At 43.7% G+C, this 21,148-nt stretch overlaps 1 protein-coding gene across 2 annotated transcripts in view; it reads right to left on the bottom strand.

Moving 5' to 3' along the window:
- Window positions 1-365: 365 nt before the first annotated feature.
- Slc35d1 (solute carrier family 35 member D1) overlaps window positions 366-21,148 on the bottom strand; it is a 40,554-nt gene continuing 19,771 nt past the window's right edge. For both annotated transcript variants that reach the window (XM_040757062.1, XM_040757061.1), the window contains 4 exons: window positions 18,546-18,613; window positions 17,505-17,583; window positions 15,933-16,015; window positions 366-3,281 (listed from right to left, as the gene is read on the bottom strand). In XM_040757062.1, coding sequence (XP_040612996.1) covers window positions 3,173-3,281; window positions 15,933-16,015; window positions 17,505-17,583; window positions 18,546-18,613 — 339 coding nt within the window. In that variant the 3' untranslated portion in view covers window positions 366-3,172. The remainder of the gene's footprint in view (window positions 3,282-15,932; window positions 16,016-17,504; window positions 17,584-18,545; window positions 18,614-21,148) is intronic.

Below are 21,148 nucleotides of genomic sequence, written 5' to 3'. Positions count from 1 at the left end.
ATACTTTAATGTACTTCTGTCTCCACTGAGTCCACTGTACCAAAGTGGCTGTCCTGCTGAGTGCATTTCACTCAGGGATTATTACCTAGTAAAGGTACTCAACACTAAAACAACAACAAAAACAAAACAAAACAAAAAAACATCAAGCAGGTCAAACATCCTGCAAACAGCTTAGCACTTCTCTCCTAGTTTATCAAAGGCACGTCAAAGACACTGACTATGCAGCCACAGGTACTATTTTTGCAAAGCATTAACACTGAATAGTGTCCCACCTCTGGATTGCATGCACCTGCATGCCACCCTCTTAAATGTGAGCAGACCCCTAGCTCTCAACTGCTCGACGCAGGAAGGAATGCTAATACACATTTTCCAGAAAAAGTATTTATTTGACATCATTAAAAAAATATTTAGGCACATGATTTTTCATGTTTATGTCACCTGATTTACATTCCTCAATGCTCAGTACCTTTTAAAAACACTAAGTAACTTGGTAAATTAAATCTATTTTGAAGAAACATTGTGAGAGGCAGACACCTGTGGGCAAGTCAGTCCTTAGCCCGAGAAAGGAACATCTGTGAACAAAATAATCTCTAAAAACATTTCTGTGAGACAATAAAATCTAGCCAGTAGATTTCTTTTTAAAAAATACTTTCAAAAGGAAGTTTAAAAAACAAAACACGAGAGTCTTTCGTCATTCCACCAGGTGAAAGGTGAAGAGAAGGAGTAGATGGCAGGCTTGGAAAATGATGGCATCACAGACTACAGAGAGCTGCCCGGAGGTTGAGGAAGCCAGTCCAGTGTGTTTACTTCTGAGGTGAGGGAGGAAGGCCTGGAAACTACCTTAGGGTGACAGCTAAGTCTTCACTGAACTTCCATTCTGAAATGCAACTGTCTCCCACTGAGACAGAAAATAGTTTTCGCTTTTTCAAATTTGCTATCATAATATGAAAACAATTTTCCTCTGAAAAAGCAGAACCACAGTGGCTGTAATTATACAGGGAATGTTTTTGTTTTGTGTTTTCAAAAGGTTAGAGGATAGAGACTGTCACCTAAGCAAGGAGGCACAGGCTTGAGCTTCTTGGGAAACATGCCGCCCTAAGATGCTGGCATTGAACAAACACAGTCCTCCACGAAAGGATGCTAGACCTACACCTGCTGTGTGTCCTATGTAATGGGAATGGTACTCTCTCGCAGTATTTCCCCCCAGGGAAGGAGAAATCCATTACAGCCTGTTCATGGGAGAAACCAGCATCACACAGATGTGGGAAGAAAGAGCATCCAGGTCAGGGGAGGGCTCAGGAGAGGCAGTTCTGAGAGCAGCGTGGCTCATCTGAGTTAGAAGATGATCTGAGGACCAAGTCCTCTGAAATGGAAACACTGGTCTTTTGGGGGTAGGTCTAAAATCAGTGTTACCCGACTGCAGGCAGGCCTTATTTAAAAATCACCAAGTTCTTTCATTGGTGTCCTTTCAACTAAGGTCAGACCTCTGGCTGAACAACTATACACCTGAGAGTGCCAGACTAATCCTGTTTGTTCACACGCAGGTCATTAAGTCTTCTCTCATGTAAGCGTCCTAATGATGAAAGCAAAGGTGCCCAGGCCTAAGGTCCTCAGTGTGCCTGTGAACCCACCAAGAGAGAGACACTAATACCCTGGAGACCCTGCCTCAGCTTCACAGACCCAAGCTTTCCAGATTCCTGATACAAGATTGCAGAAAACTTGCAAATGTGCTTTCTTACAATTTATATTCAAGGTGGAGCCTACAGATGAAAATTTCAAAAAGAGGGGGAAAAAAATCAAAACTCTCCTGTTCCCCAATGAAACACAAAAATCCAAGTTGTTTAGGCCTGCAGCATCCAGCCCACTGCCCATGAAGGAAGCAGAGGTCATCTACTCTGCTGGCCCGAGCAAACACACCCTCCTCCACAGCAAGTGAGGTCTCGGTGCCATGCCACCCAGCTCTGACAAACACTCCTCCCTGGGGCCATCAGGCCATGTCCACTCCCAGCTGCTCTCTCAGAATGGAGAAACCACCTGAGATGCTCATCAGGTGCATCGCAGGACTGAGGGTACGGGTGGGTGTGCCTGCAGGTGAGAGCTGGCCTCATGTCACTTGAGGGCATGACTTTGGTCCTGCCAGGAAGAGATCAAGTCCCAACAATACAAAGACACCCAGCTAGCTCTTCCCTCACATCGACCTTGGCATGGGGACTTGCAAACAGGATACAAAGAGTAGCAACTGCATCCCCATGCTGGAGGCATGGGGATGGAGATGGCAGCCACCTCGACTATCTGCCTCTCTAGAAGAAGCACGAGGCTGAGCTACTGCTGCACCATATTGGAGACCACAGCTTTTTAGTATCTCACCGCGGCTCTGAAATCTCTGGGGAGTGGGCAGGTCAGGTGCTTCTAACCTCACAGGCCTGCAGTTTTACAGGGTGAAGTGACCGGCACACGGTCCCAGGGTTTTCTAGCTGGACAGAGAACCAAGTTCTCCATCTTACATTCAGTCTATGGCAGGAATGAGCTTTGGTAACCACCACCAGCTCATCTCTGCGTCCCCGCACTCAGCGCAACACCCGACAAGGATGTTCAATGCATTACAGTTGAGTGACTATCAGAGTAATGGCCGGTTTCCTCCGCCCCTTGCTCATCTCCTACTGAACAAAGGAGTCAGACATCCCAAGGCACACTCTGCCCACCCCACACAATCCAGGGAAGCAAAACACTTCAGGGCCTCATGGGGTTTTCAGTGCCAAAGTTGTCACCTTTGGCAAGTGTAGTGATACTATGAAGCTAATGCAATTAAAAGAGAAGAAAGTTCAGATCCTAGGCTGCATTTCCAGCTAAATCGCCTCTGGACACAGCCCGCTAGATGGCAGCTCCAGCTGGAACACATTCTATATACTATCAGGGCCACCCGGATAGCAAGCTACAGGGTAGAAGATTTCAAAACACTGATGTTTCACTGTCATCAAGAAGAAAAATAAATTAAACCCCACCCAGGACATTTTCCAGTCTGATATAAATTAATTCAAATATAGTTAACATACAGTCAATAAATCTTCAAAGGCAACAATCAATCCTAGGGTCAAACAATTGCAAAGGAATATTACGGCCCAGAGTCCGGACGCCTCAGTGTCTTCAGGGTACATAAGCGCCGGCCATCAGGTTATACTGCTCCTTTCCCCTTAGTGTCCAGCTTGTTGTTGGCCTCTGACTGCTTGCTCAGCTGCTCTTCGGTGAAAGTGATGTAAGAATACACCAGGCTTCCAGCAATACTGCAAGACAGAAAGTCAGCATGAGGGAGGAAAAGAAGGAAGGAAGGAAGCAAGGAAGGAAGGAAGGAAGGAAGGAAGGAAGGAAGGAAGGAAGGAAGGAAGGAAGGACGGACTCATGCCACTTGTAATGGGGAAAAGTCTGGTAAAAGTGAAGTGCCCCGCAGTGGGAAATTACTATATAAATTCACACAGTAGGATACTACACATCCACTAAAATGCTATAAATGACACAGGCAATGTCATCTTACGAGGGGAAAAATGCACAAAACATTCAATGTTGGTCACCTCTGTATGAATCACTTGAACATGAATGCGTGCTTCAGTTTGTACTGGAAGACAGACAGATCTGGAGGACACACCACGACCATTCCCTGTGGGTAAGGCTGGCTGCTAAGATGCCAGGTGGCTCCTCTGCAGCCAGAAGCGAGCTCGTGGAGGCCGCTCCCCTGAGCACTTGGCCTATGGCTATGGCAGCACGTCTCACCTGTTCCTATACTGCGCTCCACAGTGTCCATGCAGACAGTGGCCTCTATTAATCCTCTGGGGAGGCTTCACACCTTCCTGCCTCTCAAACTAAGCTGTAAGCTGGAGGGGTTCACAGAAACAGCGCCCCTGTCTGACTCTTCACGTCAAACTGCCAGTACCCATTCCACTGGGTGGCTAGCCAGCTCAGAGCCTGGGCTGGGTCCTCCCCTTAAAACTGTCCTGCCCTGGGTCTAGCTCCCATCTTCGGCCTGGCCACAAGCCTCATCAACGCAATTTAAAACTCATTCTGTTTTCCTCTGGGCTTCGATGTCCCAGCCCCAGGCTAGCTGTGGAAGGGTGAAAAATGCCAACCTCAGGCTTCCATGACGAAGCAATTGAAACTAGGAGCTGGTATACCATTCCCCACTCTCTGAGCCCTCCCTGCAGGTTACAAAGCTTCCTTTACTCTAACCTGCCTAGCACCTTTCCGCAGACCGCTTGTTGAAGTGCATGGTATGTTTGCATTTTCATGCTTCTCCTGCCACTTCAATACCCCTCCAGGTTGCTACATCCCTGCAAGGTGCCCATTTTACAGAAGAAGAAAGGGAGTCCTCAACCTGTAAGAAACTTGCTCAGAGGGGATAGAGAAATGGTGCAGTGTGTAAGAACATTGGCTGTGGGCTGGAGGGATGGCTCTGAGGTTAAGAGCCCTTGCTGTTTTTCTGGAGGTCCTGAGTTCGATTCCCAGCAATCACATGGTGGCTCACAGACATCTGTAATGAGATCTGGTGCCCTCTTCTGTCCTGCATGAACATATGCTACAGACAGAACACTGTATATATAATGAATAAATAAATCTTTAGAAAAAATAAAAAGAACACTGGCTGCTCCTCTAGAGGGCCTGGATTCAATTCCTAGCACCCATATGGCAGCTCACACCTGTCTATAATTCCAGTTTTAGGGGATCCATGGCACCAGGTATACATGTGGTGCACATATACATGCATGCAGGCAAAATACTCATACACAAAAAAAGTTAAAAGAAACTTGCCCAGCATCAGGTTCCAGGCCAGTCTAGCTCCAGTGCGGCAGCCGCCTCCCCTCAGGGCCCGCTGTACTTGACACTGCAGCTCCCTGTCCCTCACCGTCATCAAGACTTATTCTTAAATTTAATTTTATGTGTGGAGGAGTTTTGCCTGCATGAGTGTCTGTGCACTATGTGCATTCCTGGTGCCCAAGGAGACCAGAAGAGGACACTGGATCCCCCAGTTCAGAGTTACAGACAGGGTGCTGGGAATTGAACCCTGGTCCTCTGGAAGTGAACTCTGCTCTTTAGAAGAGCAGCAGTACTCTTAACCACTGAGCCACCTCTCCAGTCCCCCAAGTCCTATTCTTTCATCTTGAGTTCCCTGCAAGGGGCTGGCACTGTGTGGTAACGATGGAAAACCCCATTTTATTCCCTTTGTCACTAACTCCCACCAGGGCTCTTGCTGCCCCTTTCCATCACCTGGCAGCTCTCCCATCCTGCTGCTGTAGGATCTGATCTGCCCTTCTGGAAACAGTTCTGCTTCCAACGTCATTCCTGGCAGATGAGTTCCCAGATAGCTTGGCTAGGACCAAGCCTTTGTGCTGAAGCTACAAACTCCCTGAGGACCATGTGTACATCTCTCCACTACAGTCAATTCCCTTTCCTCAAACCCACCCCAACCCAAACAATGGAGAAGAACGGCTCCTTCTTTCTTTCACTCCATTTTCTCCTAGGTTGTTACATCCCCATGACAACCTGAAAGCAATACTCTTATACTTCTCCTGTCATTGAGTCCTTTCACCTGGACTGGAACACCAGGAAGTACAGGCTTGGTGTAATACAATAATCTTGGACCAGAGTTGGGTCTTGGTCCAAACCCTCAATGTTCTACTAGCTCGAAGATAGGAAAATTAATTAATCTTTCTGAAGTAACATCTCTGTACTCAGTAAGAGTGTCACTGTGAGCAGGGGATGGTGGTACACGCCTTTTTGCTATGTTTTGTTTTTAGAGACTGGGCTTCTCTGTATAGTCCTGACTGTCCTGAAACTTACTCTGGAGACCAGGCTGGCCTCGAATTCATGGAGACCCGCCTGCCTCTGTCTCTGTCTCTGCCTCTGCCTCCTGAGTGCTGAGATTAAAGATCTGCATAACCACCACCATCACCACCCTTCGCCACCCCCCACCCCCACCCCCCATCCCACCCCAGCTAGTACGCATCTTTAGCTCTAGCACTCAGGAGGCAGAGGCAGGCAGGTCTCCATGAGTTTGAGGCCAGTCTGGTCTACAGAGTGAGTTCCAGGACACTCAAGGCTACACAGAGAAACCCTGTCTTCAAAATCCACCCCCCCAAAAAAAAAAAAAGAAAAAGAAAGAAAGGAAAAAGAAAAGAGGAAGTCGGCTACTGTGCTTTTAGGCTTATCTGTTAGATTAAATGAGATTACATGAGCTGAGAATATAATTGAGAATGTAATTGTGGGCTAGGATTGCAGCTCAGTAGCAGAATTGCCCAGCAGAAGGCTTTGTGTTTGATCTCACTACAAAAAAAGTAAGAATAAAAATAAAGTTCATGTTACTATATGCACGCTCGCATGCACGTGCACACACACATACATGCACACACACACGCGCGCACACACACACAGTGCACTATAACACAGTGGTCAAGGGGAGACACTTCTGTTCTCCTACTTTCCCTGTTGGCCCTGATACAGAGGGGAGTGGAAGCATCAGCGTAGCTACTCATGACACTGTAACACACTGTAAAACAGACAGCACATGAACAACAGATGTCTTCTTCTCCCAGTTCTGCAGCAGGGCAGCGCAGCGTGAAGGTGGAATGTGTATGGGACAGGGAGCCTTCTCACTGGGCCCTTCAATGAAGGAGGGAGCAAGGTTCCCTGTTTTGCTAGGGATACCAATCTCAAGAAATCTTTACCTCCAAATGCCTCCCCTCTTCCCCAAGCTTTATTCCTAAAACTCTGACCCTGGGAATCAGAGCAAGCATGTGAACATTGGAGGAACACAGCTTTCAGTCCACAGCAAGGGATGAAGGAAAGAGCTGCAGTCAGTCCTTTAGGTCTCCACCCGGACCCGACCATCACCAAGTACTGTGTTTACAGAGATGCCCATTCATGAATCACCTGGTAAGAACTGAATATCCGTCAGTAACATGTAAATGCACATTAAAACTGAGAACCAATCATCATGCAGACCTTTTTTAAAAATGTGAGCATACATCTCAGAGACCCAAGTATTACTAATTCAGACAGTGTTGGAAGATGAGAATGACGGTGAGGGAGGAGCAGGAGGAGGAGGAAGAGGGGACGATCAGGAGAAGCAGCAGCCACACTTCCTCACAGTCAGAGGGGTCTAGTTAGACTACTGCAGTCTAGTCTGAAATTGCACCACTCACCTCTTCCAAGTCTGAATCTATGGAAATCCATGGAAACTATATACCTCTGATGACACAGCTCATGGCTTCTAGATTCACAACATGTTGGGAGTGGAGCTCAGTGGGTAGACAGCCAGCCTAGCATATCATAGCGCTGGGCTTGATCCCCAGAGCCTTCTAACTTGGATGGTAGATGCATATTGTCATAAAACAACAAAAGGGGCTGGAGGTATGGTTCAGTGGTTAAGAGCGTATACTCCTCTTGTTGAAGAGCTGAGTTCTGTTCCCAGCATCCACATGGTGGCTCATAACTGTCTATAACTCCAGTTCCAGGGGATCCAATGCCCTCTTCTGACACTCACAGGCTCCTGCACACACATGGTGCACATAATCCACTCAGATACAGATACACATATATGAAATAATACATAGTTTTTAAAAAGAAAAGTTACCTCCAAGGCCTACAGTCATGGCCATGTTCACTACCTTCCAACAATTAAATATTCAGCCTTTAAAATCCATCAGTATAGCAGCCCCATGGTAGGGAACAAGAATCCTACAGTCCCTGCTGCCTCCATGTTATTTACCACTGACATGTTAGTGTGTGTGAGTCCAAGCAGACAGCTCTGCATTCTGCAAGCCAAACATGCCAGTCTACTCAAAACATATGAGTCAAGAGTTTGATTCCTGTTATTTCCAAACAAGTACAATTTCCACTAAATTATGGATTTCAGCTGTAGTCTTCCCACAGAGGCAAGACCCCTCTCAACTGCCCGAGGGCAAGCCTTCCTACCTTCCTTCTCATCAGCCAAGCAAAGAGCTGCATTGCCACTGTCTCCACAGGGCCACTGTGAATGCCAGCAGCTACAAAACTGTGAGCTCTGTGACAGAGGGCATGTTACTTCAGTTCCCTCCTCTGTGCAACAGAGACTAGGACTGAAGTAGGAGTTAAGCTACAGAATCATGTGAAAAAATTCGTTCCTTAGAACTATACATTAAATAACACACTTATGCTATATACCAGGGCAATAGACCATTTCAAAAGCAGCCAACTAGTAGGAGTAAAAGTCAAATGCTGAGGCCTATTAAATATCCTTCCATGAAGCCTCCCACACAAACCCTGGCAGGGTTTGTTTCCTGGGAACAGCACCTGAATTCCTGACCGTCTGGATAGTTACTTCATAACAGCAGCCCTGCAAGCTCTTCATAGAAGTTCTACAGGAGCCTGGTCACTACTGTGAATACCACCAAAGGCTTCCACACTGCCACCCTGAACTGTAGAAAGATCTCCACAGGAATTCCTGACAATAATGCAACCACTCCTTAAGTCCTCTCTTCCTTCAGGCCAAATGAATCCTGTTAAAACTAAGTCACATGACACCACACTCAAACTTCACCATCATCCTTCCCTCTCTCCAAAATAATTTTGTAATGACCAAAAAGCCCTCCCCAATCTACTCCTTTAAAGAGCTGAATGGCATCTCCTTTCACTGCTGATCCCTGCTGTGCAGGCCCAGCTCTGGAAGATTCCAGACTCATTTGCACTTCAAGGCTATTTGCCTGCTCTTCTCTCTGAAACAAAGGACTCACTCCCTGTGTTCCAGGTATGAACATGAAATGCACCCCACAACCCTTCCTAGGCAGTTTTTCCCCCACCCCGTTTCTCTATGACTTTCTCTCCAGTCAGCAGAGCAAGCATTCATTCCAGAAGCTCTGCTTCAGCTGCCCCAGCCAGGCTCTGAGCACACATTTGCTTATAAATAAAGCAGTCTTTCTGGCCAGATTACACACCCCTGAAGAGGGAGTTCCTCTCTGGCTTAACCTTGTTCAAGTGGATACTTGCTTTAGTCTAAGGATCAAATGGATTTAACAGCCAATTCTATTTCACTTACCAAGGGAGCTAGAAGAACAAAAACGAAATGGTAATAAGACAGAAGGCAAGCAAGGAGACCAGAATGCAAAGCGAGCTGCTGCCTCCCAGGTATCTGTTTATGCCCTACCTATACCAAAATAAGTGTTGGTCTCTGCACACACTTCAAAAATAGAAGTGTATTAGTCACACAAGTCTGGCTAGGCTATGAACCATTCCATCTGCCTAGGAGTGTTGGGAGACTGCCCAGGAATAAATTTAGAAGAAAAAAAAACCTACAAGATTCCCAAACCCTGTTGAGATGTTTGTGGCACCCACAACCTTGACAAGGATATCACTTGCTTTATTAAGATGCCAGACAAACGCCTCCTCCAGATCAGAATTCTGGTGAGACTGCACGTGCATCTTTGGGTTTTGAAGAGAACGGTTGAGGGAAAGGGGGCCCAGCTTGAATGCTTGTTTGGCATCTCCTCCTACCACTCCTGGCTATCGTCTAGGAAGAGGTTCAAGGCACTGAGGAGGGGTGTTCGGGTTTGCTGCTTGTGTAAGTATCTTTGATACTAAGGACTAAAGCACCTGCCCCTTTTTCTCTTGTATCTGCCTCACCTCTCCTTTCTTCTCTCTTCAAGAAAGTTTAGATATGAGTAGATTCCCACTACAACTAGGAGAGCAAACACACATTATGAGCTTTCCAAACCTGTGGGAAAGTCCTTCAAATTTCCAAGTCTCCTACGAAGTGACCTGAGTCACAGGACACTCCAGGCTGACTCAAGCCACTGAGGAGCAGAAGCAAGCAGGACAATTTGAAGTGAAACCCACATTTTAAAAATGAGAAGCTGAGGTCATGAAGAAGGAACAGTAGGTAGCTGATGGCAGCAGCAGCTGCATCAGAACATAGCATTTTGCTACATTTCAGTTCAGCTCTCCCCTCTTCCCATGGAGATGTCATCAAAGAGCTAGATGACTTTCCTACAACTTGTTCAAAAGTCCAAGCTACTCTAATGAGAAACCATTATATAACCATAAGCAGCCTGGCAGGTATGACGTCAGCAGCCACTAAAAGAATACAAATATGTGTTTCTCTTTCTCCAAATGAGAGCCACCAAATAAAAGAAAGCACAGGCTTCTACTTCAGAACACTGGAACAGAAGAATCTATAAGAAGGGAAGCACTGAGGAGAAGCATGCTGGCACTAAAAACACCACATACAATTTTAAGGAAAGAAGCAAATAAGAGTGTGACAGGTCAGGTGCTGGTCAAAGTTGCTGGAACAATGTCCTAGGAAGCAATTCTACAGCTGGACCACACCATATCATAGAGTCTGGTCTGGCCACATGGGCCATAGTAAATGGTTTTTATTACCTGCCCCTGCAAAATGGCTCCAGGCTTACATTACCAGGACACATATATTGAAAAGCTACAGAAATAGTTAATATGTTTATCTATTGACTATTACTAACTAAACAATACGCATGTTAAGAATACGGATATGGAAGATGAATTGCAAACCAGCCACTCAGCAGCTAGACAACTAGAGGCAAGCGCCTTAGTTTCTCTGTGAAAAGGGATATTCACAGGAGCCATTACAAAGAATAGGGCCTTATACAACTACAAGCATGCAAGCATTGGCAATACTGTGTTGTTATCACTATGGCTGAATGCCTCTCATGGGCTAGGAACAATATTTACTGGCATAATTAAGATAAGCAATTTTCTGCCCTCAAAAACCGGTAATCTAAGTGGCAACGAACACACATGTGACTCATGAAGCTACACTAACTTACTGACTCATTTACTGAACATGTAACTTAGACTCTGGGACCTAACCCTCTGGATTACGGTCCTCGAGCCATGGCTTACTTGTGTGACACTGGCTATTCTAGAACCCTCTTCTATGAGGTACAGCAGAATTCCTGGCATAGAGAAACAGGCTTGGAGCCTGTCTTCAAAATGCATTCAGGTTCCTTTCTCTAACTCTCAGCCTCCCTTAGAGAGCTGAAATAAAGAAGAAAAAAACCAACCATACAAACAAACAAACAAAAAACAAAAAAATCACCTATCAAATAGTGTCATAAGAATGTAGGCAAAAGATAGAAAGGACTTTATTTTTAATTAAAAGCATGGAAGCAATTGAATATGTATATTTATACAACACATTCAAAAGCACCTTAATCCACACTTTATTATAAGTAAAAACGAATTGAAAACAGGCTTTGTAAACAATTGTGAAGCCTGAAACAAAAAATCTGCACACAAGAGAAAAACCTTTCTGGACTTGGGTCAGGCAAAGACTTCTCAGATACAGCAATGAAAGCAGTACACACAGAAGAAAACATCGCAAACTTGTGCTTTATCAGATTCTAAAAATTTTCTTCTCTAAAATACACTTTAATAAAAAGACAAGTCCCAAAACAGAATATGCCATGCTTTCAAAACTCTAAAAGACTGAGGAGAAAAAAAACATGCTGATGGCATGTCAGCATTAAAAAGATGCTCACATAACTAACCCTGGGAGAAAGAGGTCACAGTGAGACTGCATGACAGAGATGGAAGAGGGGTTAAAAGCAAAGTGAGACAGGCAGCTCCCAAGGCCAGGGGGAAGAGCACCAAAACCTCACAAACTGCTGGGGGTAATGCAAAGCCATCCTGACATTTTAGGAGGAAACAAAGGTTGGCAATATCTCTCTGTGTGTCTCTGTGTCTCCATCTCTCTCCCCCTTCCCCCCAGGAAATCAATCCGGGGTCTCCCATAACATGCACTCTAGCACTGAGTGACACCCTAGCCTGCCATTTCTTACTAAGTTAAATGTGTTACTATACAGCCCAGGAAATCTACTTCTAAGAAGTATTTATCCCACTGCAATGGAAACCTAGGTTCAGACACAAATTTTTAAGCAAGTATTTATGGACAATAATACAGAGTAGCATGATAGCTTTAAACTGGAAATGGCCCAACTGCTTTCAAATGCTGAAAGCTGTAACATATCCATCCCGTAGAGTGCCCAGCAATAAAACTGTATGAGATGTCGATACATGCAAAAACAGCTGGAAAACATGTGAAAGAGCCAGACTTGGAAATGAAACATAGCACACATCATTCATGTAACATTCTGGAAGCTCTGTGGAAACAAAGATCTCTGTCAGGATCTGAGGGAATAGAAGCAATCACATACAAAAGGGTAACAGAGATTAAATGTTACTTGCCAAAACTGATAGCACTCTACACTGGAAAGAATAAATTATTATATTTAGTTATTTAATCACGTGTTCATTTTTAATGACAGAAAAAGATGCGTTCCAGAGAGCTGAGGAATTCTAGCTGCCTGGCTGTAAGATTACGGTGTCATTACTCAGGAAGAACATTCTTCAGGCCTGAGTCACAAGTCAGAGCCCAGACTGATGGATGGGTGCACAGCAGCAAGTTCTGTCTTCAGAACTCATCCCCTACCCTCCCTGTGGCTTCTTTTTTGGGAGAGGGCCCTTGGCTAACCACTGAGGAATGGGACACTGGAAAAAAAGCATTTAGGGAAGATTCAGACAGGCTCTCAACTGTACTCTATTGAAAACATTAACGCCTCCTTGAATCATAGAATCAAAGCTGAGTGGCTCCGGGAAGGCTACTAAGCATGCCCCAGGCTTCCTGCATTTGAACCAGGCCAGAGGGAGGGACATTCAACTTCTCTTCGGGGTTGGTATTTGAGATACGGTCTCTTGTGGCTAAGGCTGGTGGCAACTTGCTATGTAGCGGAGGATGAATTCTTGTTCCTCCTGCCTCCATCCCCTAACTGCTGAGATTACAGATGTGAGCCATCATAACTGACTCTTGAGCCCTTCCTAATGCAACAAAGAAGCCAGGCAGGTTACAGGGGAGCCAGACCTGTTCAGGCTTAATCATATATTCTTCAAGAATATAGTTCAGTTAGTGGTTTCCTTAAAAGTGCAGTCTGTTAAGGAGGAACTGAAACCATTGCTGAACAAGTGAAATCTACTTAATAGTCCCTGAGTTTGGCTTTTACATTCAAAAACTAATATCCACAACTTCTGTCTCTGCATAATAACTAGTCAAAGAAATCAGTAGCCAAAATACAGCCCTAGAAATGATAATAAAGACAATTTCATTTTTAAATAAAAAGTGAAAAAAAAACTAAACAATATACTTTTCTTGCCAAAAGCTATAATGAAAATAACACTGGAACAGGAATTGGGCTGCCTGGATTTCAGTCTTATTGGATTCTGTCATCCTAATTCAACAGTAAGTTAGTTTCATCCCTAATACATAACAACACTGGAACTCAGCAGAAGCACCAGCAACTTACTCAAAGACAAACACAAGTCATCATTCACTCTAACTCCACACTCTTCAAGAGGCAACCTCCAGAAACCACATAGTAGTGGTTTGAGAAAATGGCCCCCATAGATTCAGATATTTGAATGCTTGGTTCTTAGCTGGTGGACTACTGGGAAGGATTGGGAGGTGTGCTCCCCTTGGAGTACGTGTGTCCTTGTTAGAGGAAGCAAATTGCTGGAGCTAGGTTTTGAGATTTCAAAGCCCATGCCAGGTCCAGAGCATCTGTCTGTCTGTCCACCCCAACCACATCACCCAGATGTGGATCAGAATGTAAAGCCCCATGCCTGCCTAGCTCCCTGGTTAATGGATTAAACCTGTGAAACTGTAAACAAGTCCCTAATTAAGTGGTCTCTTCACAGCAACAGAACCATGACTAAAACACACATCCTTCACCAATTCCCCCTGCCAAATCCCCCCAAGAAGATGACATATAAACATTAGGAGAATGACAAAGGACATTATGAAGCTATTACTATTATTAATCTCCATATTAATTAATAAGGCAAATATATACTGCCTTTTTTTTATACCTGAGGAAGTGAAAGGCTAGGAAATTCAATAATTTGAGAAATAATTAAAAGGATGAGGGGCTGGTGAGATGACTCAGCCGGTAAAGGGCTAGCCCCAGGCCCACGGTAAAGAAAGGAGAGGGCACCAGGATGCACATATACACACTAACAGATACAGGCACTTACACATAAATACAAGTAAAACTAAATTCTAAAATAATTCCTACACACAGTGGAGCCTGCTCTTTCACCTGGAAGGGTGGAGTTTCCAGAAATTAAGATGGCTGGGACTCTCGATAGAGTTGATTAAAAGAAAATGAAAGGAACTGGGTTTGGAATAAATCAGGTAGAGGTGGCAAGTAGGTTACTAGGGAGAGAAGATTAACATCAGGACAGAGGTTGGTCCCAAAAATAAGCTGAATAATTTATAGACATATAAATAATATTTAAGACTACAAATTCAAACCCTGGAACTGAAAGAAGGCTTTAATAGTGTCAATCAACCCTTCATTGATGGTGGCAAACAAAGGTAAAAGAAAGGCATTGGTCAATGCTGGTGGGGAGCTAACTCAGGCAGTCACTATGGAAATCAGTGTGCACATTCTTCCACAACATACATCGAGAGCCACCACATGACTCAGACTTTCCTGGGCAGATACTGGAAGGACTCTACATCCTATTAAAGAGATACTTGCTCACTCATGTTCATTACTGCTCTATTCACAATGGCTAGGACCTGGAATGGGCTTGGATGTCTATCAGCTGATGAAGGAATAACAGAAATGCGATACATGTACAGAATGGAGTTTTATTCAACTGTAAAGAGGAGTGACATTATGAAATTCACAGCTAAATGAATGAAAATGAAAAAATATGTATTAAGTGATACAACCAGGCAGAGAAAACCAAATGCTGCACATTCTTCTTCACACGTGGATTTTAGCTGTGAATCTAATTCTGTGTGTTCAATGTGGGGTATGTGTGGAAAGAGCCTTCAGTGAAGAGTTAGACAATGGGAAATGTGAACGTAGAGAGTGGGAATAGCAGTTATAGAAAAAGTTAAACAGGGAGGGATTGGGAACAGCCAAGATGAAGGGTATAAGAAAAAGTTATATGGAAACTTCCTATCTTGTAGCCAAATTTAAAAACACATTTATTAAAAGAGAGAGAGTTTCGAGGGAGATTTTTTGCGTGGTTGGAAAAAGCTGTTCCCAGAAGCCAAGAGTTATTAAACAAAACCCTAGTGCTAGGCATGAGTTACCTCCTTAAAACAGTTGGACATGGAGACCCCAAAGGCCCCAAAACAACATAAGCCCTTGCCACCCCTCTTGATTGTCCTCCAGATACCCTAGATGCAATATACACATAAATCTAGCAGGAACCAAGCAGGAAGACGCCTCTCTGCTAGGTAGTTTCCACAGTCCTAGGAGAAACCCGGCCCAGGTTTTTCTTTTCATCAGTACATCCATAGAAATGAAGGTGCCTGTGCCCACAGGGTGGTGGTGGTGCATGACTTTTAGTCTGATGAGGACACCAGATCCCCAGGAAGTGAAGTTACAGATGGCGTGAGCTGTCATGTGGTTGCTGGAAATTGAGCCTGTATCCTATAGAAGAGCAGCCAGTGCTCTTAACTGCTGAGCCATCTCCCCAGCCCCACTAAATTAGTATCTTTTTAAAGTAGTCACATACCTATGGTCAGATAATCACAAGTGTAACAGAATTCATGGTTTTAGCCCTGAATTTCTTGAGAGCATTACCCAGTCAAGTTCAATTAGGAAATTACTGTTCTTGAATGCAGGGGAGAAAGTTCAACTCTAAATCTTACATGTTGAATATGGAACCATTTCCTTCTGTTTCTTTAAAATGTTGGCTAGAGACATTAAAATATACTTACCACATTTCAGGTACTCCATAAGTTTATTTTATAAGTGAATATATCTACAACTGAATGAACAGCCCAATCCTATGCTGTGACACTATTTGAGTATCTAAATCCCACCTGTCACTGTATTTATATTTAATTCAATATTTTTACTTACCTGATATTTAGGCCAATAAAATTTGTCCATGTGAAAATATAATCTCCACCAAAGACCATTCCAATATAAGTTATTAATATGTTCTAAAAGGAAAAACAGTGATACACTGTCATGTAAGTCCACCTGAGTTTTTGCAATGCACACGTGATTTCAGTACAAAGTATATAAGTGCACAGTACCAACACAGGTCTACCGTCTGTGGATGGCAAAAGTAAGAGCAGGAATAAGGGATCTCTGACACGAACCTTTCCCTCGTCTGATTCTCCAAAGGATAAACACTCACCTGCATGAAGAATACTATGCATCATCAAACTTGCTCTGCCTCCTGGTGTGGCCAACCTGACTTTTTCCTCCCATTAAGCTAACTGTTGGTTTGTGAGGGGAGAAGAAAGAAGGTTGCTTAACTGCAAGCATTTTCCTTCTTTTAAAAATGAAAAGGAAGATGGAGACTTGACCAACACTTTTCCTTGATATCTTAAAAAAAAAAAAAAAAGAATTTGGACTAGGCATGGTGATGCACATCCCGGTCTGGTCTCTTGCAGAAAGCAAGCCCACTTTGCCGATTGCTGAGGAATCCGAGCATCTGGAGTATTCTTAAAACTGAAGAACTAGGATTACTAAGTCAGATAAAAGAGGTCCCAGCTTTGATGAGCATTAGCTCAATACTCATGCTAACTTGGCTTTTCTGCCTGTTGATTCTTCCTTAAAGAAAATGGAACAGGAGGAAAGACATCACGGGAAGTGCCAGGCACAGCTTTTAAAAGCAGACCATTTGAGGGCTGGCTCAGACCTAGGAAACTCCTATGATTAGCTTCTGGCAGGCTTCACCTCCCAAAGAAGGCAGTGCTCCAAGCACAACTGCTCTCACTGGGGGTGGAGGGATGGGTCTATTGCTGTCAGGAAGCAGTCTACTTCTCTTTCTTCCTCTACAGTAACCAACTTTTCCCACACCCCCCAGAGCTAAGCCACCTTCAAGCAGAGGCTATGTCCTTCCTAAGTTCTTATAAACTAATTTAGAAATTATCACCACAATGTGCCAAGCTAGTAGGCTGGCACACAGGAATAAGGTTATGAGACTTAAGGTTACTGATAGATTCTTTTAAATTTTATTTTATTGTATTATTATTATTATTGTATATATAATAGGGGAGGGCGCACATGCCATTAGTCAGAGGACAAATTTGTGGAGTCAGGTCTCTCCTTCCACTTTGACATGAATTCTAAGAATCAAACTCAAGTCATCAGGCTTACACGGAAAGGATTTTTACCTCCTGAACCATCCTGTTGGTTCTATAGCCAAGTTTTAACTAAAAAAAATTAAACAGTTTTTACTTATTTATTTCGGGGGAGCACTCATTCCATAGTATGTAAGTAGAGGTCAAAGGACAACTGCCAGAGTCAATTCTTGCCTTCCACCATTGGGTTCTAGAGATTGTGCTTAGGTTGGCAGACTCAGCAACAAGCATCTTTACCAACTAACCATCTCACTCACCCCCAGATTTTTAAGTTAGAGGAACATTTTTTAAATTAAGCACGTTTCAAAGAAGAAACAGTATTGTTATTTCATCTCACCTTAATGCAGCCAACTATTGTCGTGGTGAGAGCAGAATTATACTGAGTGCACAGTACTGTAGCATACATCAAGATAAACCTAGGGCAGAGAAGGAAAGGGTCTGTCACAGGCTAGAGCTTGTTTTCCCACAATCCTTCACCAAGAGAAACAACCAGTGTCAGCTATGCAGCTTCCGAGCAACTGAAAGCTCTTCACATTCTCCACAGCTTCACATCCTTGAAACTGAACTCAAGAGAAACACATATCTGTTTTCTGACTGGGTGTTTTTCCTGCTACCAAAACCATGAGCATCTCATTCCCAATGACGAGGATTCCTTAGAGAACATCCTTCCTGCCAACTCATGAAAGCCAGACAGGAAGCTCAGGCTCACAGGCCTCTGTCATCTCGGCACCTGCCACTAAGATAAAGTAGGGCCAGGATGAAGGCAAGAGAGATTCTCAATAATGAGAGAACACCACATGAGAATTCAAGAGGAGGTGGCGGGTCTGCTCAACAGCTACCTGACATCATTTGTAATGCCCACATCACTGAGATTCTGAAGCACTGTCTCACTGTGTTCATGTCCACTCACCTGCTACAACAAACCGGCCAGCTAAGGAAAACACACCTGGGAAATGCAGAGCCCTCTCCACTTCTACACACGTAGAACTCAGTTCAAGTAGCATCAAAATGAAATGCCACCACTGTCAACCACTAACCATGCAAGCTTATTTACTAAAGCTCTGAACCTTCTTTCTTACAAGTGAGGGACAATGACATATGTAAGATGTCAATGTTGAGGAAAATGAAATGATGCAAATGGAAATATAATGGCTGTTATCAGACAGTGGGGTGGTAGATAAATATACATTTCATTTCTCCATCCATCTATGAGTGGCTTGAGATCAGTTCAGCATATTCCCATGTAACGTGAAGCTACAAGGTGACATACTCAGGAAACTGAACAAGACACTCAGAAGCAAGGGAGAAAAACTCTAAAACAACTTTCTGAAACCTGCTTCTCTAGGAAATGATCTGCTAGGAATGTATAAAGGCTTACCCCATCACACACGAGAGAGTGAACTGCAGAAGGAACAGGGTGTCTGTCCAGCCTTCAAACTCCATCGCCTGCAATACACGAGAAAACACTGGGTTATTGGGCAGGTCCTCCCAACAGCTGTCATTAACTGGGGTCCCTTAGTTCATTTGTCATTTCTCTGATATATCACTCCAAGGACTAAGAATGATACTCAGGAGTTTCAAATATTGGGGGATGGAGAGGTCCTTTATTTTTAAATGGTGTGGCCCCTGGTAGGTGGCAAGACAAAGTGGACTTGGTCAGTTACTTTTAAAAAGGGCAAGGAATATGAAGCTGGGAGGTAGCCTGGACAGGTGATTCAACGGTTAAGAACACTTGCTGGTCTTGCTGAGTTCAATTCCCAATACCCCTCCAGGAAATCTCACATTCTCTTCTGGCCATGGTGAGCACCATCACACATGTAGCATACATACACACAGACACACACATTCCCAAAGTAGAACTAAATAAATTAAAAAGAAAAGAAATTAGAGGAAGCATAGATAAATATAATCAAAATAAATCAGATGTATATATGAAATTCTCAAAGAATCAGTTAAGATATCATATTAGGAAAAAGAGTTGCAGATATGTGTACATGAACCAGTTTTCAGTCTGCACCTTTCCAAACTGAAATGTAGAGGAGACTTTAAACTGTCCCTTCTTGCTACTAAAAAACTGATCTTTCCTTATAGGTTCAAGTCACACCTGCCCAAGTGCACCATTTTTGCAGGTGGCTGTCAATCAAGGGCTTTCCTGACCCTTCTGTGGTGCACAGATGCTAAGTGCAGCCTTAAGTCATAAGAAGCCAGTCTGGAGAAAATGAGTCAAAACAGTTTTTCCTCCTTAGAAGCTGTTATGATGCTGTTTTTGGTGCTTGTTTGTTTTAAGACAAAATGTAAAGAACACCCCCCCACACACACACACACAAAAGAAGGCAGGATCATGTTCCATCAGAGGAGGGACAAGTAAATGTGAAAAACATTTCACCTTTTGTCTTTGTGCCAACATGTCCAGCTGCAACTATCCCTGCATCTAACTAAACCCCAGTTTGTGGTTCCCACAATACCAGGCTCTTCCTGTTCACGAAACACAAGATGAAGTTTCATCTCGGGCTGGAGAGATGGCTCAGCGGTTAAGAGCACTGACTGTTCTTCCAGCGGTCCTGAGTTCAATTCCCAGCAACCACATGGTGGCTCACAACCACTTTGAATGAGATTTGATGCCCTCTGCTGGCATGTAGGCAGAAGACTGTATACACAATAAATAAATAAAATATTTTTTTAAAAAAAGTTTCATGCTGTGAGCCTTGGACTGAAATGCCCTACCCATCCACACTGACTCACCCAATAGGCTAAACTCAAGGCTCTTCGTGGGGCAGCAGCTGATGAAACACTTCAGTGGTGTCTCAGTCCTTTCCTCTATGGCTCTCACTTCTCAAATGTCTTTCTCTACCACGTGAGCTACCATGGGAAGACCCACTTTTTACCTAATCATATTTCTAGCACAGCAGCTATTCAGCTTCTTCATGATTTTTTTGAGGTATATCATATCAAAATAAAAAACACCAATTTGAAGTAAAAACAGAAACAATAATTGACAAATTTAAAGTGAATAATCATTATTACATGCAAGATAAGGACAACACTACACCCAACCCAAGCATCACCTGCTCATCACAATCAGATATCTCCCTTATTCTATCCCTGGAGACCTCAAAGGTACTTCTGCTACTATAACAGGCCTGGCAGAAATGAAGATACTAAAGACACACATGTGTCTCTCAACCTGACTATCAGACTATTGAAACAATGGGCCCAAAAGTAGAAATTTCCCAAGAATTTCATGCTGGGTCCAATTTCCAGCACCCACAAGGCAGCCTAACACCATCTGTAACTCCAGTCCCCAGGATCCAATGATCTTTTGGCTGGAGTTCAGTAACACTAGGACAGATTTGCTGTCTGGCAACTTCAGGTAGAGCAAGCCATATACAAACTCTTCTGAGTCTTCCTCCTTGCTCTGGCGTAACACTGATCCATCCGGGTCCTACGGAAATTGTCATGCACTCACTTGTACCATCAGTTGTGAGAGCATCCCACCCTGAGAATACAACACACTGCTGAATCACTACTCAGTGGACTTCTATTTGCATGGTTCCCACATGATTTATTCTTAAAAATAAATCTGCAATGAATCTGCGGGAAACATCTTTGGCCACATTTTCATTTATCTTATGTAAAACCTGATCCATGAGATTGGTGGTTCTTTTAGTGAGCACATCTTTACAAGAAACTGCCAAATTGTTTTTCAAATTAGCAACACAACTTTAGGTTCTCACTATAACTGATTGGGGTTCTCTCATTGCCCTGCACTCTGACTCACTTAGAAACTTTTTGGGCCAGTCTACCAAGCAGTAAGTGGTCTCCTGTAATCTTCATTTGTATTTCTCTATTGCTAACGAGTATTTTTTTAATGTGCTTATACTTAATGTTAGTATTTATTCTCTTATGAGACATCTGCCAAATAGTTTGCTCTGTGTGTGAGAGGCATATACCTACTAGTACACAGCTGCACAAGCCTGTATG

The sequence above is a fragment of the Mesocricetus auratus genome, unplaced genomic scaffold, assembly GCF_017639785.1.
Source record: "Mesocricetus auratus isolate SY011 unplaced genomic scaffold, BCM_Maur_2.0 Super-Scaffold_100014, whole genome shotgun sequence".
NCBI classification, from domain to species: Eukaryota; Metazoa; Chordata; class Mammalia; order Rodentia; family Cricetidae; genus Mesocricetus; species Mesocricetus auratus.
Note: the sequence above shows the minus strand (reverse complement) of the source record. Positions and strands in the feature narration are given on the sequence as shown.